Source organism: Panthera tigris, chromosome B4 (genome assembly GCF_018350195.1).
Source record: "Panthera tigris isolate Pti1 chromosome B4, P.tigris_Pti1_mat1.1, whole genome shotgun sequence".
Lineage (NCBI taxonomy): Eukaryota > Metazoa > Chordata > Mammalia > Carnivora > Felidae > Panthera > Panthera tigris.
Window position 1 is genome coordinate 109,713,621 of NC_056666.1, and position 16,085 is coordinate 109,729,705.

Here is a 16,085-nt window from a genome sequence, read left to right on the forward strand (position 1 = left end):
ACTTTCTTAATGAAAATTGGCCTTTGACATTCTCTTGAAAATAACCTTATAGTCTTTGAATGACTTTTTAAGCACACTTAGTGATGTAACACACTTCAAATGGTCATCATTTTGATTGACTAAGCCACAAAAAGTATTCAAAGCCTAAGACAACTTGCACAGGGTGGATTTATAATAAGCGTTTCATAAATCGTGGAAAGATGTTTACTTGCAGAGTAACCCAAATGATTTTAAATTAAGTCAAGGAACACAATCCAGTAGTTAAAATGAATCTTCGTGGATCGGCACATTATAGGTCAAAGGCATGTCACAAAATACAGGCAAGTTGCAAAGTGGTATATGTACTACAGTGCAATTAACATAAATATGAAAATATGCAAAAAATACAGTATCTTCTGTATGGGTGCATAGTTTGCTAAATATGAAAGAGCAGGCAGAGTTACTATGCACTGTTGCACTCAACACAACTCCTCAGGCCATGACTTTAAAACACATGGTAGAATGAAAGATTCCAGCTCAAAATACTTGTTCCTAAGAGTCCAATGGCCTGTACGAGACAAAGTGGGGACCACTGGAGATAGGAAAGAGGCATGGTAGTATTTATAATGTTTCATTAAAAATACACATTTATGGAGTGCCTGGGTGGCTCAGTCAGTCGAGTGCCCAACTCTTGATTTCAGCTCAGGTCATGATCTCATGGTTCATGGGTTTGAGCCCCACACTGGGCTCTTTGCTGACAGCACAGAACCTGCTTGGGATTCTCTCTCTTTGGCCCTCCTCTGCTCTTGCTTGCTCAAAAAAAAAAAAAAAAAAAAAAAAAAAAAAAAAAAAAAAAAAAAAAGCCAAAAACAAAACTATGCAAGTCAAAACTATGCAAGTCAAATTCCAAAAATACCTTCTTCAAATACTAACAGTCAGTAAACTCCTAAATGGCAGATAATTTCCTGTCTCAATAGAATGTTCTCATCTCTTTTGTCAGCTCTGAAAAAGAAACGCAGAAATGTACAGTTTACATACCAAAACATCCATCCCGGGGACATATTTGAGGGCTATCTTATAGTCTTTTGGAAGATTTGCCACCTACAGAGACCAGAAGAAAAACAAAGAAGGAAAAAAAATCCATGAGAAAATTCATATATATCAATTAATCATTATTTTTAATGGTTTGGAGGAAAACACATACACACGTGTGATATCGTTGTTAAGTTACCACTGAATTTCAATATTTACATAGTGATTTTCCTTTCTTGATTTCCCTTTGTAATCACAGGCACTCTCAAAAAAAAAAAAAAAAAAAAAAAAAAAAGGAAGTGACCATACAAGTCTTTTGGACTCCAAATTCAATAATGAGTGGCTAAGTATAATCCATTGAATTTTGGAAACCTCTAAATTTCAATTTTTACCTGTGGTCTTGGAATTCCCTCCCAGGACTAGTTTCCTACTGTTTCACCAAAGAATCAATAATATGATGTGTCTTCTTTGTTTTGGGTTCTTTTGCCAGTGGTTTTCAAAGCGATGTGTCAACATCACCAGGGAACCTGCTAGACATGTAACTTCTCAGACCACATCAGACCTACTGAATCTTACTTAACAAATTCTCTAGATGACTTTGATTCAAGTTTGAGAATTTATTGATCCTAGAAAAAAATGTCAGTGAAACTTCCAAAGAACTACTACTTATGAGATCCAAGTGCTTTCTAACCTAACTTGTAAAGATTCAGTTCTGTGAGAGAGCTTAATCTGCTTCCCCAGGACTTAAGAAAGGTCTCAAATGTTTACCTAGCTTCTTTCACAGGCTTTTAAAAAATATCTCACACATTTTTATCAGTCATTGTGGCATATGTTGACCAAACATCTGATCTGGAACCAAAGCTAAATTCTGTACTTTGGTTTCTCTCATCTATAAAATGGAGATAAAAGTACCCATGCCCAAATAGTCAATGTATGAACTAACTGAATGTGCCAAACACATCATAAACACAATCTAGATTCTTTACTGAGAGATATATTGGCAACTGACTTCTAGAATATATATCCTGGTGTCTTAGAGTTCTAGATTCCCTGATCTCCTTTCCTACAAGCAGTACTAGCTCGGTCATGCCACCACTATTACCATTTCCAGCTGAATACAGCCAACAACTGATTCAGACCATGGAGTCTTAAGACAACATATGGTGGAAAAGTGTGGTTTTACACTATTACGTCTTCAATACATCCCAAAACTTTGCTCTTCCCCACATTAAGCTAGGATCTTGCTCACGTTTGCTGGACTGGGTCACCTCCGACAAGTCTCCTGTAACACAATCTGTATGTTTCTTCCTGGCCATGCCAATAGCTTCTAGAATCTGAGAAAAATTTGGTGAGAAAAGAATCTAGGCACAGGCATAAGTAGTCAGAAGGGAGCCAAGGGAGCGACTGCTCCCTCGTGCTTACCACCATTCTACCTCCAAGGGTACATCTTACTCGTCTTACACTCACCTTAGTCTGGAGCCTAACCTTTTCTGAATATGTAGTATGTGCCAGGCACTGTGGTCATGAAGGGCTTATGTTGCCTCATCACATCTAGTCTTCCAATCCCTGTGACACATTATCTCTATTTAACAGATGGAGAACTTGAGGCTCAAAGAGGTCACACAGCTACGACGTGAGGAGTATGGATGAGAACTAGAACTCAGATCTTGGACAGCAGTGCCTCCCTTTCCTCTTTGTTCTACTACATATTTCATCTACTATCTGCACATTTGTCCTGATTACGTTCTTCCTCTCAAATTTCTCCCCATGCTTCCATGATTTCTTTTGTCTTTTGGATCTTCATCCCCATGTTTGAAAGGCAAAAGTACCCAGTCATTTTATGTAAGCCCTGCTGGCAAAGAAACAGTGGACACTTCCACATGTGTAAAAACTGGAATTAGACTAAGCAACAACATTCTATTATGTTATGAACCAACCTTGTAAATGAAAGCCATTCCAGATGGAAAAACTGGACAAGAAGTGGCAGGTGTTCCGAACACAACCTGCTAGCCCCTTCTTCAGGATAATTTACATTATCTATTTCCATCCATCTTTATAAAATTGACAGAATTCATATTCAGCAAATTTAGGACCTGAGTATATATATACATACTCCTAACAAGCAGGAAGAAATATAAGGGATATGGTCAATTAATTTTATTATTAATTTATATATATAAATTGGTTCAAAGAAGTCAAAGAAACCTTACAAGAAGTTCTCTGACCAACACACTGAAATCTCTATGCCTTATTACTTGGGGGGGAAGGGGTATATAATAATAAATTCTGCATTAAACTGATTTGCTGATATTTAATTTCTGATAGGATGAAAAGTAATAGTATTTCTAAAAATGCTTCATAATCCATAACAAATTTTTATATACAGTCTGCCACAACTTCATGAGACATATATTATTAGGTCTATTTTATAGATGAAGACATGGAGGCCCAGAGGGGTTAATTGGCGTCTCCAGGTAGCAGAGCTCAAGAGTTCCAGATGCAGGAAGGATACAAACCTGGCTCCACATGCTGGGCTCAGTAAGTCATCTATAGGGCAGTCTCCCTTTATTATTTTCTCAGCTTACATTGGTTCCTTTCCAATTATATTTGGAAGAGAACTTAGGGAGAACTTAGGGAGTCAAGTTGTAGATTCTTATGGTTGCTTCATGAGTTACTGTATTACTTTCCAAGCACACAAGAGTGTGTTAAAAAGCACTCAGCACAGATAACCTTGTGATAAATTCAGCTTGATATACATGGATTATTATAGGAAGTGTGACAGTATAGAGGGAGCCTTGGGCCCGGAGTTTAGATGTTCCTTTGAGTTAGTCTGATGTAGGAGTCACTGAACAGGTGCTGGGAATATGCCGTTCGGGTTGGATCCAGGCCCTCAGCCTGGTAACTCAGAGATCTCGGGCAAGTTCCTTAATCTACTTTAGCCTCAATTTTTTCCTACCTAGAGGAGAGGTCGTATGCAAAGACAAAGAAATGGGAAAGCACAAGGTGTGTTTGGGAAATCGTGGACAGATAAATCAAGCTCCAGCAGGTAAGAGGTAGGAAATATGCCAGGAAAGCCACATGAGAGAAGGACTTGAGTGTTGGGTGAAGGCAGCCCACTAGGAGACAGTGAGGTTCAGTAAGACACATTTTACCAGAACCCTACAGCAAGTCACTTCTTCCTTAGACACATCGTTTCTTCTCTATAGAACCTCTATTTGTCTCTAAAATAAAGGGAACAAACTAGTTACTGAAAATTGAGTCTGATCTAACTTTCTCACAGAAGAAGTGGTGCTGCATTAAATGTCTAAGCAGGGAGGGATGGGATAGTAAATTCAGAAAGATTGGTCTGCAAGGATGGATTACAGCAAGGACAGAAGAGAGACCAGGAACAGTTTAGAAGACCACTAGGAAAGTGTTCAACATGTATTAAATATTCCTGTAGAGACTGGAAGCTGAAAACAAAACAAAACAAAACAAAAACAAAACCCAGGAACGAGGTTTAGAATCTAGGGAAGTAGCCTGTTGGTAGGGTCAAACAGATAAGTAATCAAAACTGTAGATTCTGAAAACAAATCTATTCTAGTTTCTAAAATAAGTTCAGGGCAAAATATAAAATAATGAAATGGAACTTAACTGATTAAAAATTTTACTGAACGCCAAATTATCCCAGTGAGCTTTGTGATTTGGAATATGAGGATGGCAGTACTATGCCAGATTGTAAAATGCATAAAACAGCAACACAAGTCACTTTATGATGGGCCCACTCTACTAGATGGGCCCCTTTGGCTGTATTTTTTGGATGTCTTGAGGACTGACTATACTCAGTGACACTGGGAAGAACAAAGAAAAAAATGCATAAGGGGCATCATGCAGAAATCCTGAAAACTCAGCCAAGAAAAAGTTTTTTTTATGCCAAATTGTCACTGGCTGCATAGCAGGCCCTAAAGGTGTTTGGACTCAGGAGAAAAAGAACTCAAGGTTAGAACATTTAATGCCCTCTCTAGATCGCTAATCTAAAATCTTTGGAACTCATAATTCAAATGTCGTTGAGGTCTCTAAATCTTATGAAATAGTGGCTTCTTAAATGTCTTTGCTGAGACACATACTTGTCTCCATTGTTCTCCCCAAGTTCAAGGCAACAATCAAAATACAGGAGTGGTAACTCACGGTTCCCTTGACACTGTACATAAAATGTTGCACATAACAAAGCCTCTGGGAAAAGAGTCCACAGTTTCCAGAGTTTCAGACCCAGAGAAGTTAAAGAGTTGCTGCTGTAGAGGGGGGAAAAAATCTATGCTCATATTTAAATATCACAGCCTACTCATGTACAGCTTAGTGTAATGCTGATTTTCAGAAATAACACAGGAGGAAGCTTTTTGCTTTTCAAATTTTCCCTTGTTAAGTCATCTCCTGTTAATACTAACAATCTAATTCACCAGGACAACTGTCTTTGGTTTTCACAGGTATTTGTTTTTTGATAATAACTCAATTAGCAACTAAAACAAAGTTAAGATGGCAATTTTACAAGACTTTTCTGAGTCATCGTTTCTCAGTGAAGAATACCTAAAAGTTAGAGGACTCTTCTCCCTCCAAAAACAAAAACGAGAGAGAAAGAGAGAGAGATTAAAAGAACATCTAGATTATATTCACTCCCTCATCATGTGACTACTACTTAGGAAGTAAAATTCAAGAGGTTACAATGATAGTTCTTAAAACTGCAGTTGACATTTACATCTTTTTTTTTTAATTTATTTTTATTTTTAATATGAAACTTATTGTCAAACTGGTTTCCATACAACACCCAGTGCTCATCCCAACAGGTACCCTCCTCAATGCTCATCACCCACTTTCCCCTCCCTCTCACCCCCCCATCAACCCTCAGTTTATTGACATTTACAGCTTAAATTAAGACATCATACATTATTAACTAGGTTCTTGTGTTCCAGAAACAGTTACAGGTTCAAACCTCTCCACTCAGCTTCCTATTTCCAGATAAGGATGATCAGGTCACTTATCACTAGGTCTCAGCTTCCTAATCAATAAACAGGGGGTAAAAATAATTACTTCCTAGGGTTGTAATGATTAAAGGGGACAATGTGCTTTGCATGGTACCTGGATACTCACGCAGTAACTACTGCTTTAAAAAGTCAAGGAGTAGGAGACATAGTACCTAAGTGGGTCATCCTGCAAAGGAAAAAATATTTTTTTTTCTTCACAGTAAGTTGGACATGCTTGGTAATATAGCAGGCCACATACTTGTTAGTTTTACAAATATTATTTCTAATATACTTCTGTCCTTTCTTTGAATACTGAAAGTCCAAAATTTAGTTTTAAGTGGAAAAGAAGATTTCTACTGACCACAGGAGAAGAAATTAAAATGCTAAATATAGCAAACTAATAAAATTTAAAAACTATCCAGTTGTCAAACCATTGTTTTTCAAAGCTCCAAAAAAACAAAAACCTATGCGGCGAGAATTCTATTTGAAGAACACTGCATTTGAAGAATAAAAATCAGAATTATTCAAAACTGTCCGAAGTGAAATTTATCTAAGATATTTTATGATCTCCCATTATGCTGAACTCCTATTATGTTAAAGTAAGTGCCTATCACAAGACCAGGAAAACCATAAATTCCTGTGTTTTAATTCTATTACACTGATTTGTAAACTGACCTTGAAAGAGTAATTTCACCTTTATAAGATGGGGCTGGGACTGCAGCCTGCCTTAAACATTATTCAAAAGATATTTTAAAATAAATAGGGTTTTAAAAAGCAACATGGTCACATTTAATCAAATACCCCCAAATGGAAGAACACTATGATTACAAATGAAAGAAACAGTAGGAAGAACAAAAGGAGAAACTAATTTGAACTATTTCAATATTTGTATGCCTCCTTATATTAACACAACTGTTAAAAGCTGTAGCCTAATTGTCCCACAGATACAAGTTTTTAAAGTTTGATTCATCCTCTTCCCAGACACTTGACCTTTTCTTTAGGTAGGTCTGAGTTTGCCATTTAAAACAAGTCTTGCAACATTTTTTAGAAACAAAGCAAAATGTTCTGTAAATAGATGAACTATTATGCTGAGCAAACATGCCAGAAGGATTTCAAATGAAAACCATAGGGACTGTAGGGACAGCACAAAGGATCCAAGAAGAAATAAAAAAAAAAAACAAAAAAAATGACATTAAGGTCGTAAATCATGTGCTTCTGTGACATGAGAATCACCCCAAGCAAACAGACTTCAGGTTGGTGGGCCCCAGTGCAAGTTGCCACCTAATGCCGAGGCAGAATCGGTAGAGACTGTGAAGAAATGAGTTCAGTCAAAAGAAATTACTGTGAGCAAAGGTAAAAAGGTACTGTCAACCTACTTTATTTCTCCCAAATAGAATATACCAAGGTTATGCCTGCAGAACAATTACCTCTTGTTCTATGCAACCTCCTGGAGTCAAGGCATTACTGAATTATTCTGAAAGGTGCAACCGCACAAAGTATCATTATGGAATGAAAGAATTGCAGAGCTGAAAAGGGCTTCCAAGAAGAATTGTTGTGCTTCTCTTTGGGGGGAGGGGTATCACAGGCTTCTCTGGGAAATTAAAAGTATATACCTTCTTCCCAGAAATGTGCATAAAGCGTACAGAGGCACAGTCTGGAGCTCCACTTGTAAGAGTTCGAAGTTTATGAATCCTAGACTCAGAACTACTGATCATGTCCTTGTTCCTCGTTTTAAAATCCAGAAATTGAATCCCGGATTTATTTGTCCAAGATCACACAGCAAAGTAACAGCAGAGCTGACGCTTAAACAAGCCAGTATGCCTGACTTCAAGATGCTCCGCCCCACTCTACTTTAGAGTGAGGCTGTGATTATCTGTATCCATACAACTCTGAAGTCACTCATGTTGCTGTCTGAATTAGTGAAATTCATGAGTAAGGATGAGAACACTTTCTCCCCCCCACCCCCCAAAGATGAAAAAAACCCAACTGTAACAAGTATTATGGCTTCAGCAGTCCTGGCACCCTATCACCTAGGCTGCTACTTGGCAACATTACCGTTCCTACACCCCATCTCCACCAGCTGAGACTCCCTATTTCTGCAGTAGAGCCCTGATAGCTGTACTTTCAATAAGTACCCTAAAAAAGTATGATTGAATGATGCTCAGATGATATCCTACAAATGCTGGTTTACAGCAGTGACTTTCCAACATTTTTTTCAGAAGCTCAATTCTTTGTTTTTCCAATCAAGTCTTATTTGGGAGTCCAGATACACAAAAGCAGAGTGGCTGAGCAGGCTCTAGGAGCCAGTTTGAAAATCAATGTTGTAGAAGGCACATCACTGGTAAATGGGGCCAGGAGCTGTGCTTCCCTGCTCCTGGGTCTCAGTTTCTTTATTTATGAAACAGTTTGTCTAGATTATCTCTTAAGTTCTCTTTCAGCTCCAGTATCCTATGATCCCACAACACCACAACTACCACTAATAGCTAATAGCTACCACTAATAGCTAATATTTAGCAGGTGCTTGCTGTGTTCCTAACACTGTTCTACTAACTGATTCAATCCTTAAAAATCACTCTGTGAAGTACTATTAATCTTAATACTGATGAGGAAACTGAGGCCCAAAGAAGTTATCTGACAATAACTATATTTAAAGATCTGTACATACGTTCTCTCTTATTTAATCTATAAGACAAAATTGGGAAATAGAAACTGAGATTTAGAAAGGTAGTTAGTTACTCATCTAAGGTCAAAAAACTGGGATTTAAGTTCAGGTCTACCAGGGCGTCTGGGTGGCTCAGTTGGTTAAGGGGCTGACTCTTGATTTTAGCTCAGGTCATGATATCACGATTCCTGAGATGGAGCCCAGTGTCGGGCTCCACACTGACAGCATGAAGCCTGCTTGGGATGCTCTCTCTCTGCCCCTCCCCTCCTTGCTCACTCTGACACACACACACACTCTAAATAAATAAATAAACAAAACAAACTTATAAAAAAAAATTCAGGTCTACCACCAATTCCAAAATCCATTCCTTAACCAATATATCAGCACAGGTTGGTACATCACAAAATAAATTATATCTATTTAGATTTTATTTTTAGCTAATCTCTATACCCGACATGGGGCTTGAACTCACAACCCCCAGATCAAGAGTCTCACGCGCTACTGAGTCAGCCAGGTGTTCCTACCACGAAATCTTTTAAATGGCATCCATGCATGTCTTATTATTGGGTATTAATGATATGTATTCATATTTTTATGGAGATGATTTATCTCCCAAACTAGATTATGAACATTTTGAGGTCAAGGATTATTTTTCTACTTCCTACACTATGAAATATGGGCTGTGAATCATGTCAATCTTTACTTAGTTAGGAGTAATCTGAGTCCAAGTTTTTATTAACTTGATTTTTTTTCATTAATCCAAAGTAAACACACTAATTTCACTAAATCAACTCTTCAAATTAAAATATTTCCCAAGTCAGTTGCTGGAAGGGGTTAAAAACAAGACAAAACAAAACAAAACAAACAAACAAACACCTTTTTTCAGTCTTAGGATTTCACATTTGCCCTTGGGGTGAGGAACTATATTTTAGTGTCAACATTAACAAGTTATCCCTTTTCCAGGTACTTCTTTCTCAGTAATGCTTCTTGCCATTTTTCATTGTATCACCTGACAGGTAACAGACGGAGAATAAGCAGATGTTTAAAGACAAGGATGGAAAATCCTGGAAGGTGCTTATAATACCTACTTAGGCCACTTCAAAATACTAGTTTGACATTTCACAGGAAATAGTGCTTAGTGAGTAGTATTCCTTAAACGCTTAGCAAGTAATAATGCTTAGTAATTTTCCTTGAATATCATGTTAATCTCGGACATGCTTGGCCTATGGTCAAATATACAATCATCTTCCAACTATGATTCATTGCCAATATACTTGACATTTGTCCCTTAAGACCACTGCAGGTCTCCATTGCTTATCCCCAGCTCCACGGTCATACCAGCATCCCCAGGAGAACTGTAATTTCCCAGCTATGAACTACTTTAAGCATGTTTTTGAGACTCATGTTAATCTGACATCCATATAAATTCACGTAACACAGATAAAGCTAGTCATAGTAAGAATTGGGACATACTAGGATCAAGACACTTTGGTTTCCAAATGTTGACTGAACAGATCATCTAGGACAGGAGTTCTTAAATCTTTCAGAAATTTCTTTAAAATATAGACGCCTGGAGCCCTTCCTCAGACTGATCATTGTATCAGTTTTTTGGAGTGCTGCCCAGACCCCTGTAATTTTAATAAGCACCACAGGTGATCACGATGCTTATCACAGCAAAACTCATCAGGTCTTCATTCACTGAACAAACATTTAATGAGTGCCTTCTGTTGATATAAAATTTAGAATATAAGCATATATTTTCTTTTTAGTATAGTTTCTTGGATCACAAATTAACAAGTAACTTGAGGAATAGGTCCATGCTCTATGTTCTTTAAAAAACAAAATCAACTTTCCTTACCACATCTTTATACCCAATATCTAGCAGGGCAGATAGCAGGAAAACGGTGCACTGCTTTGATCACCAGCCCCTTGAATAAAGTGTGTTGATATATCTTCAGGTATTGCATCAGAGAATACTTTTTAAGCCTGGACCCCAGGGCATCTTTCTAAGGAATCCACATAAATTGCGTGTGTGTGTGTTATTAATTCTGCATTGAGCCTAAGCCAGAAAGACTCTGACCCTAGTATTAAACTTTTTTTTTGAAGTTTGGCTATGAACCCCAAATAAAATATAAACCAGGAAACGTATATAAAGAGTAGGGAAGTATCTCAACAAATAGCACTTTCTTTCCTCCATATCACAACCCTTATCTCTTCCTTATTCTCGCATCATCTCTGTTCTCTAGACAGTTTTCAAGTAACAGAATGCCACTTGGCTATTTTGAACCAGGAATTTGTGAAAACGCTTCTCAAAGTCTGTTCATCCTGAAATCACATACTGCCGCTCAAGTGGGCACATAAAATCTCCCCTACATCAGGAGAGTTGGGAAGAATCCATTCCAGATGCTGTATTATCTCCCTCTCTGTGGTGTGCATTTTAAGAGAATGGTGGCATGAAACTGGCAGTGACCAAGGGGCACCGGTGTGAAATTGCCTTTGCTGAGAGAAGAGTTCCCATGTGGCAAATGTGGGAGAGAAGTCGTTCAACATTTGGGTAACAAACCACTCCTCCAGCTATGTTCTCACACGGGTCACCCACCCACCCACCCACATGTGACAGGGTCTTTGTGTTGTTGGAAAGGGGAGAATGGCCATCTCAGATCTTTTTTGCTAGGCTTGTTAGAGAATAGTAGGAAGGCATGTGGAGGGGGATAAGACACACTGTGGAACCCACAAAAGAGAAAATGGGGAACAAGCTGGTGCTGCCACATCAGCACAAAGAGAGCTCTTTGGTGTCCTTCACTGCCTGTGATGGAGATGAAAAAATGAGCAAAGAAACAAAGTCACTGCAGTGATGTACCAATTTTACCCACAGATTCTCCATGACCTTAAATATCTCCCTACCTGCTCTCTATAAACCCTTCAGAATAACTCCAGGATTTCTCTCCTTGTCTTAGAAAAATACTAACTTGGGACAGGAAAAAAATGAAGTCTTTTTCAAAAACCACAAGAAACAAAAATTCACAGCTATCGAAAGCATTCCTTACTTACCAATTTTGTAACGTCTTTCACATCATCAGTCACACGGTTCCTGCAGAGCCCTTTAGTTTTGACCAGAGGATTAAATAGGAGCAGCTGAAGATAAATGCAAGTGACAATCCAAGTCTAGATGAAAACAGAAAAACTGCTGGTGATGACCAGTGAAAAACTGTAATCACTCAAACGATTGCATCTTATACCTTAAGGTGGAAAGGACAATCTATATTAAAAAAAAAAAAAAGAAAAAAAAGAAAAAAACAAACAAACAAAAAACTACTGCCTTAAATATAACTTAAATGCTGAGTGTTCAAAATATGCTGACCAAATTTTTAAAAAATTGACTGTTAAAATGTGGTTTGGATTTTCATTTCAATGACATTATTGTTAACTCTTGTCAAAAGCTTTCTAAGGCCAATTTCCTAATGGCAATTAGGAATGAACATGTAGCAACTTATAAAGGATCTACCACTAAAGGTGTTTTCTTTTTTAAACTAGGAATGTATGAAATTCATACCTTAAGGCACCAAAAAAGGCTTTCTATACTTTAAGTGTAGACTGTTTGGCAAGTAGCAGCAACCCCTGAGCAGCTTTAAATCTGATAGTATATGATAGAACTCCAAGTGAGGGAGAGAGATGTATTTTTAGATCTGGGACAGAATTTAACCTCATTTAAGAGACATCAAAAGAATCATCGTTTTTAATCACAGCTTTTAAACCACTTAATAAGGAAAAACATTTCCTTAGTGAAGAGGAAGACATTCCTGAACCCTAGCATGATCTCTCTCTCTCTCGCTCTCTCTCTCTCTCACATACACACACACACACACACACACACACACACACACACACACCACATGTGTGCTCACACACACTTCTCCTTGAAAATCCCACCATGTTTTGTAGTTACTTTTATGCAGGACTTATTTTTTCTTACTACACTAGATTCTAGGTTTTTAAGAACCTGGGCACCCGATTCTTTTTTTTTTTTTTTTTTTTTTTATCCTTATAACACACAACACAGCACCTTGCACATTAAGAGCTCTTTATGTAAATATTGGCTGGATGAATCAGCGACCAAAGTAAAAACTGTCTAATGCTTCAAATTCAAATCCAATTTATTGAGCACATATTATGAAACAGGGACTGTGCCAGTCACTAGAGAAACATACAATCTATGACAAATGCTTTGAGAACACAAAGAAGGAAGCAATTAATCAATTAACCTTAAAGGAGGAGAACCCCTTGGCAGGAAGACAGTGCCAAGAAAAGCCAGAAAAAAAAAAATGGGACTCTGGCTGGCTTTTGGAGGACAAGGAGGAGCTTGCAAGAGTGGACAAAGAAGGGACACGCATTCCAGGAAAAATAAACAGCATGAGCAAAGGCATGGATATCTGAAGACATTTTAAAATGTGACGGTAATCTTTTAGGAGTTAACTTTTGTCTATGGCATCTTACAATTACACGAAGTCCATCTGCACACGACTAGAAACCTTCCCTATTTATGTAGCTAGCCAGGTACTTTTTAAAAACACTGGATTATTTTCAACTAATATCTGCACACTAACTAGGTGTCACACTGGACCAAGTGAACATCAGCATTTACAAAATTTCTGAGAGTACAACGCTACCTACATAGATAAGAGTGGCTTGTAAACAAAACCTAAGCCTTCTCATTGTTTTAGCATTGTGACCTATTCTAGCAGTAATCCTGTTTAAGTTTGGTTAAGGCTACTTTGAACACTGAGGGGTCATTCTGTTCATAGCACTGTCTCCCTTGGATTGAAATGAAGACTAAATTGTGCAAATGATTTCCTGAAAGCAACCAGGATGTTGTTCAGCAGGTGGATAAACTGTGGCATATCAGACAATGGTATATTTTTATTAAAATATTAATTAATATTAATCACTAATCATTAAAAAGAAATGAGCTATCCAGCCATGAAAAAAACATGGAGGAAACTTAAATTTATATTATTAAATGAAGGAAGCCAATCCAAAGAGGCTACCTACATACTGTATGATTCCAACTATTAGGACGTTCTGGAAAAGGCAAAACTATGGAAACAGTAAAAGGATCAGCGGTTGCCAGAGGTTGTAGGGGGAGGGATGAATAGGTGGAACACAGGATTTTTAGGGTAGTGGAAATACTCCGTATGACACTATAATGGTAGATATTGGCCATTGTACATTTGTCCAAACTCACAGAATGTAACATTAAGACTGAACCCTAACATGAACTATGGACTCTGGATGATTAAGAGGTGTCAATGCAGGTTTATCAGTTGTAATAAACATACCACTCTGTGCATGTGTAGGGGCAGGGAGCATATGGGAAATCTCTGTACTTTCCTCTCAATTTTGCTGTGAACCTCAAACTGTTCAAAGAAAGAAAAAAAAAGTCATTAAAAAAAATCACTTCACTGTGGTGAGAACAAACTTTAGGGTAGCAATAGGTAGAAGAAACAGACCACTTAAGGGCTATCGTTATCACCCAAGCAAGAAAGGGCTGTAGCAATGCACTGACCAGAATTGGTTTGATTCTGGATGTCTCCTGCGGGCTCAGCCAATAAGATTTCCTGATAGCTGGGGTGTGATTTGAAAGAGTCAAAGGTGACTCCAAGGATTCTGGCTTGAGCAAATGAAAACATGGTACTACCATCAACTGAAGTGGGAAGGCTGATGGTGGGAAGGTCTGGAGGTCAGATTAGGAGTCGAATTTTGAGCGTGTGAAGTTTGAAATGTCTTTGAGATATCTTACTGATGATACCAGGTCATGATATTTGAATCTGGGTTTAGGAGGTAAGTTTGGGCTAGATATATAAATGACAGCCTCTGATGTATAAATGGAATTTTAAGCAAAGAGTGGCTGAGTCCATCCAGGGAATAAGTACAAATGGAAAAAAAAAAAAAAAGAACAAAGGACTGGGTCCTACAGTGCTCTAACTGTAAAAGGTCTGGCAGAAGATTTAGAAAGCACAAAAGAATCTCAGGGAGAAGCCAAAGGAGTAGGAGGAAGCCGAGTTTAAAAAAAGAAAAGTTAGGTTAAGGAGAATGAGGTCGAACTACGTCAAATACTCATAACAGGTCAAGTAAGATGAGAACTGAGCACTGACCACTGGATTTGGCAGAGTTCAGGTCACTGGTGACATTATCAAAAACGGTTTTACTGAGGCAGGTGCAGGAAAAAGCCAGTGGGGTGTGGGTTTCAAAGAACATGAGGGAGTTAATTAGAAACGGTGAATGTAGACGGCTCTTTTAAAGAGCTGTCCTTCAAAGGGGAGCCAATAAGCAAATGAATAAATAAAAACAAGTGGGGTAGTAATTGGCAAGGACTTGAGGGAGGGGAGAGTTTTCTCTGCAAGTTGGTAGGAGCACTGGGAAGTGTGTATGCCCCTGGGGCTGATCCAGCAGGAAGGTGCAACTGGGCGACGGGTCAGAAGAGAGGCAACTAATTGCAATGTTCTTGAGAAGGCAAGAAGCGGGGAGATCTAGGCGTCAAGCACAGGGGCTGGCCTTACGTAAGAGTACATACAGTTTATCAGTGCTATCAGACAGGATGTCCGAAAATGTGAGTGCAGATGTGGGTGATTTTTCAACAATACGGTGAATGACAGCTACCCTCTATGTGTGCCAAGCATTTTGTGTATCTGATCATAAACAAACTTCAAGTTTCATATATTCTAATTCTAATGATGGAGAAATTGAGCTACAGAGAGATTTGGTGACTTCTAAGTGGTAAAAACCCAGGCCTGTCCACAATTCTAAATCCTGTGCTCTTCACCACCCAATACTGTCACAGTACTCCCACAAAGCTGTCACATCATTGGTGAGAATTCCAAATAGCACAGTTCTAAAATAGTCATAATTTTTAAAATATTGAGCATATTAAGACAAGCATGTTCCATAATCCATGTCAGTTGAATATGTTTTTCAGATTACCGTAATTTTTAGTATGTTCTATTAGTTTTTAAAAATATACTAATACAGACTTCTATAACAATTGCAAAATAATGTCACCAAGGCAGCGTCAAAATATTTTTTTTGCATCAGTTATATACAAATACCAGTGAAGATAGATTCCTGTAAAATGAGCAAAAGCCTATTTGGTCAGGGCTAAAATTAAATCTGTTAATACATTCACACATCTCTGACAAACTTGTATTTCTTGAAGCACTTTATTTTAAAGCTGTTAAATAAACTTATGTTGTAATTTAACTTTGTATATACTTAGCTAGTAGTAAGGAATAGTCACCTTTTGTTAAATTCAACAGTTCACTCTGGCAAAACTAGACATTACAATAGAGGAAAAATCATAGAGAAATGTCCCTCATCAGTGTTCTCGTGAGAGCGCTGAAATGCAAAGCCTATTTCTTTGC

General features: G+C 38.0%; 1 protein-coding gene across 6 annotated transcripts in view; it reads right to left on the reverse strand.

Annotated features, from left to right (window-relative positions):
* KITLG (KIT ligand) overlaps window positions 1–16,085 on the reverse strand; it is an 80,907-nt gene that overhangs the window by 34,699 nt on the left and 30,123 nt on the right. For all 6 annotated transcript variants that reach the window (XM_042992872.1, XM_042992869.1, XM_042992871.1 and 3 more), the window contains 2 exons: window positions 11,722–11,835; window positions 1,018–1,080 (listed from right to left, as the gene is read on the reverse strand). In XM_042992872.1, coding sequence (XP_042848806.1) covers window positions 1,018–1,080; window positions 11,722–11,835 — 177 coding nt within the window. The remainder of the gene's footprint in view (window positions 1–1,017; window positions 1,081–11,721; window positions 11,836–16,085) is intronic.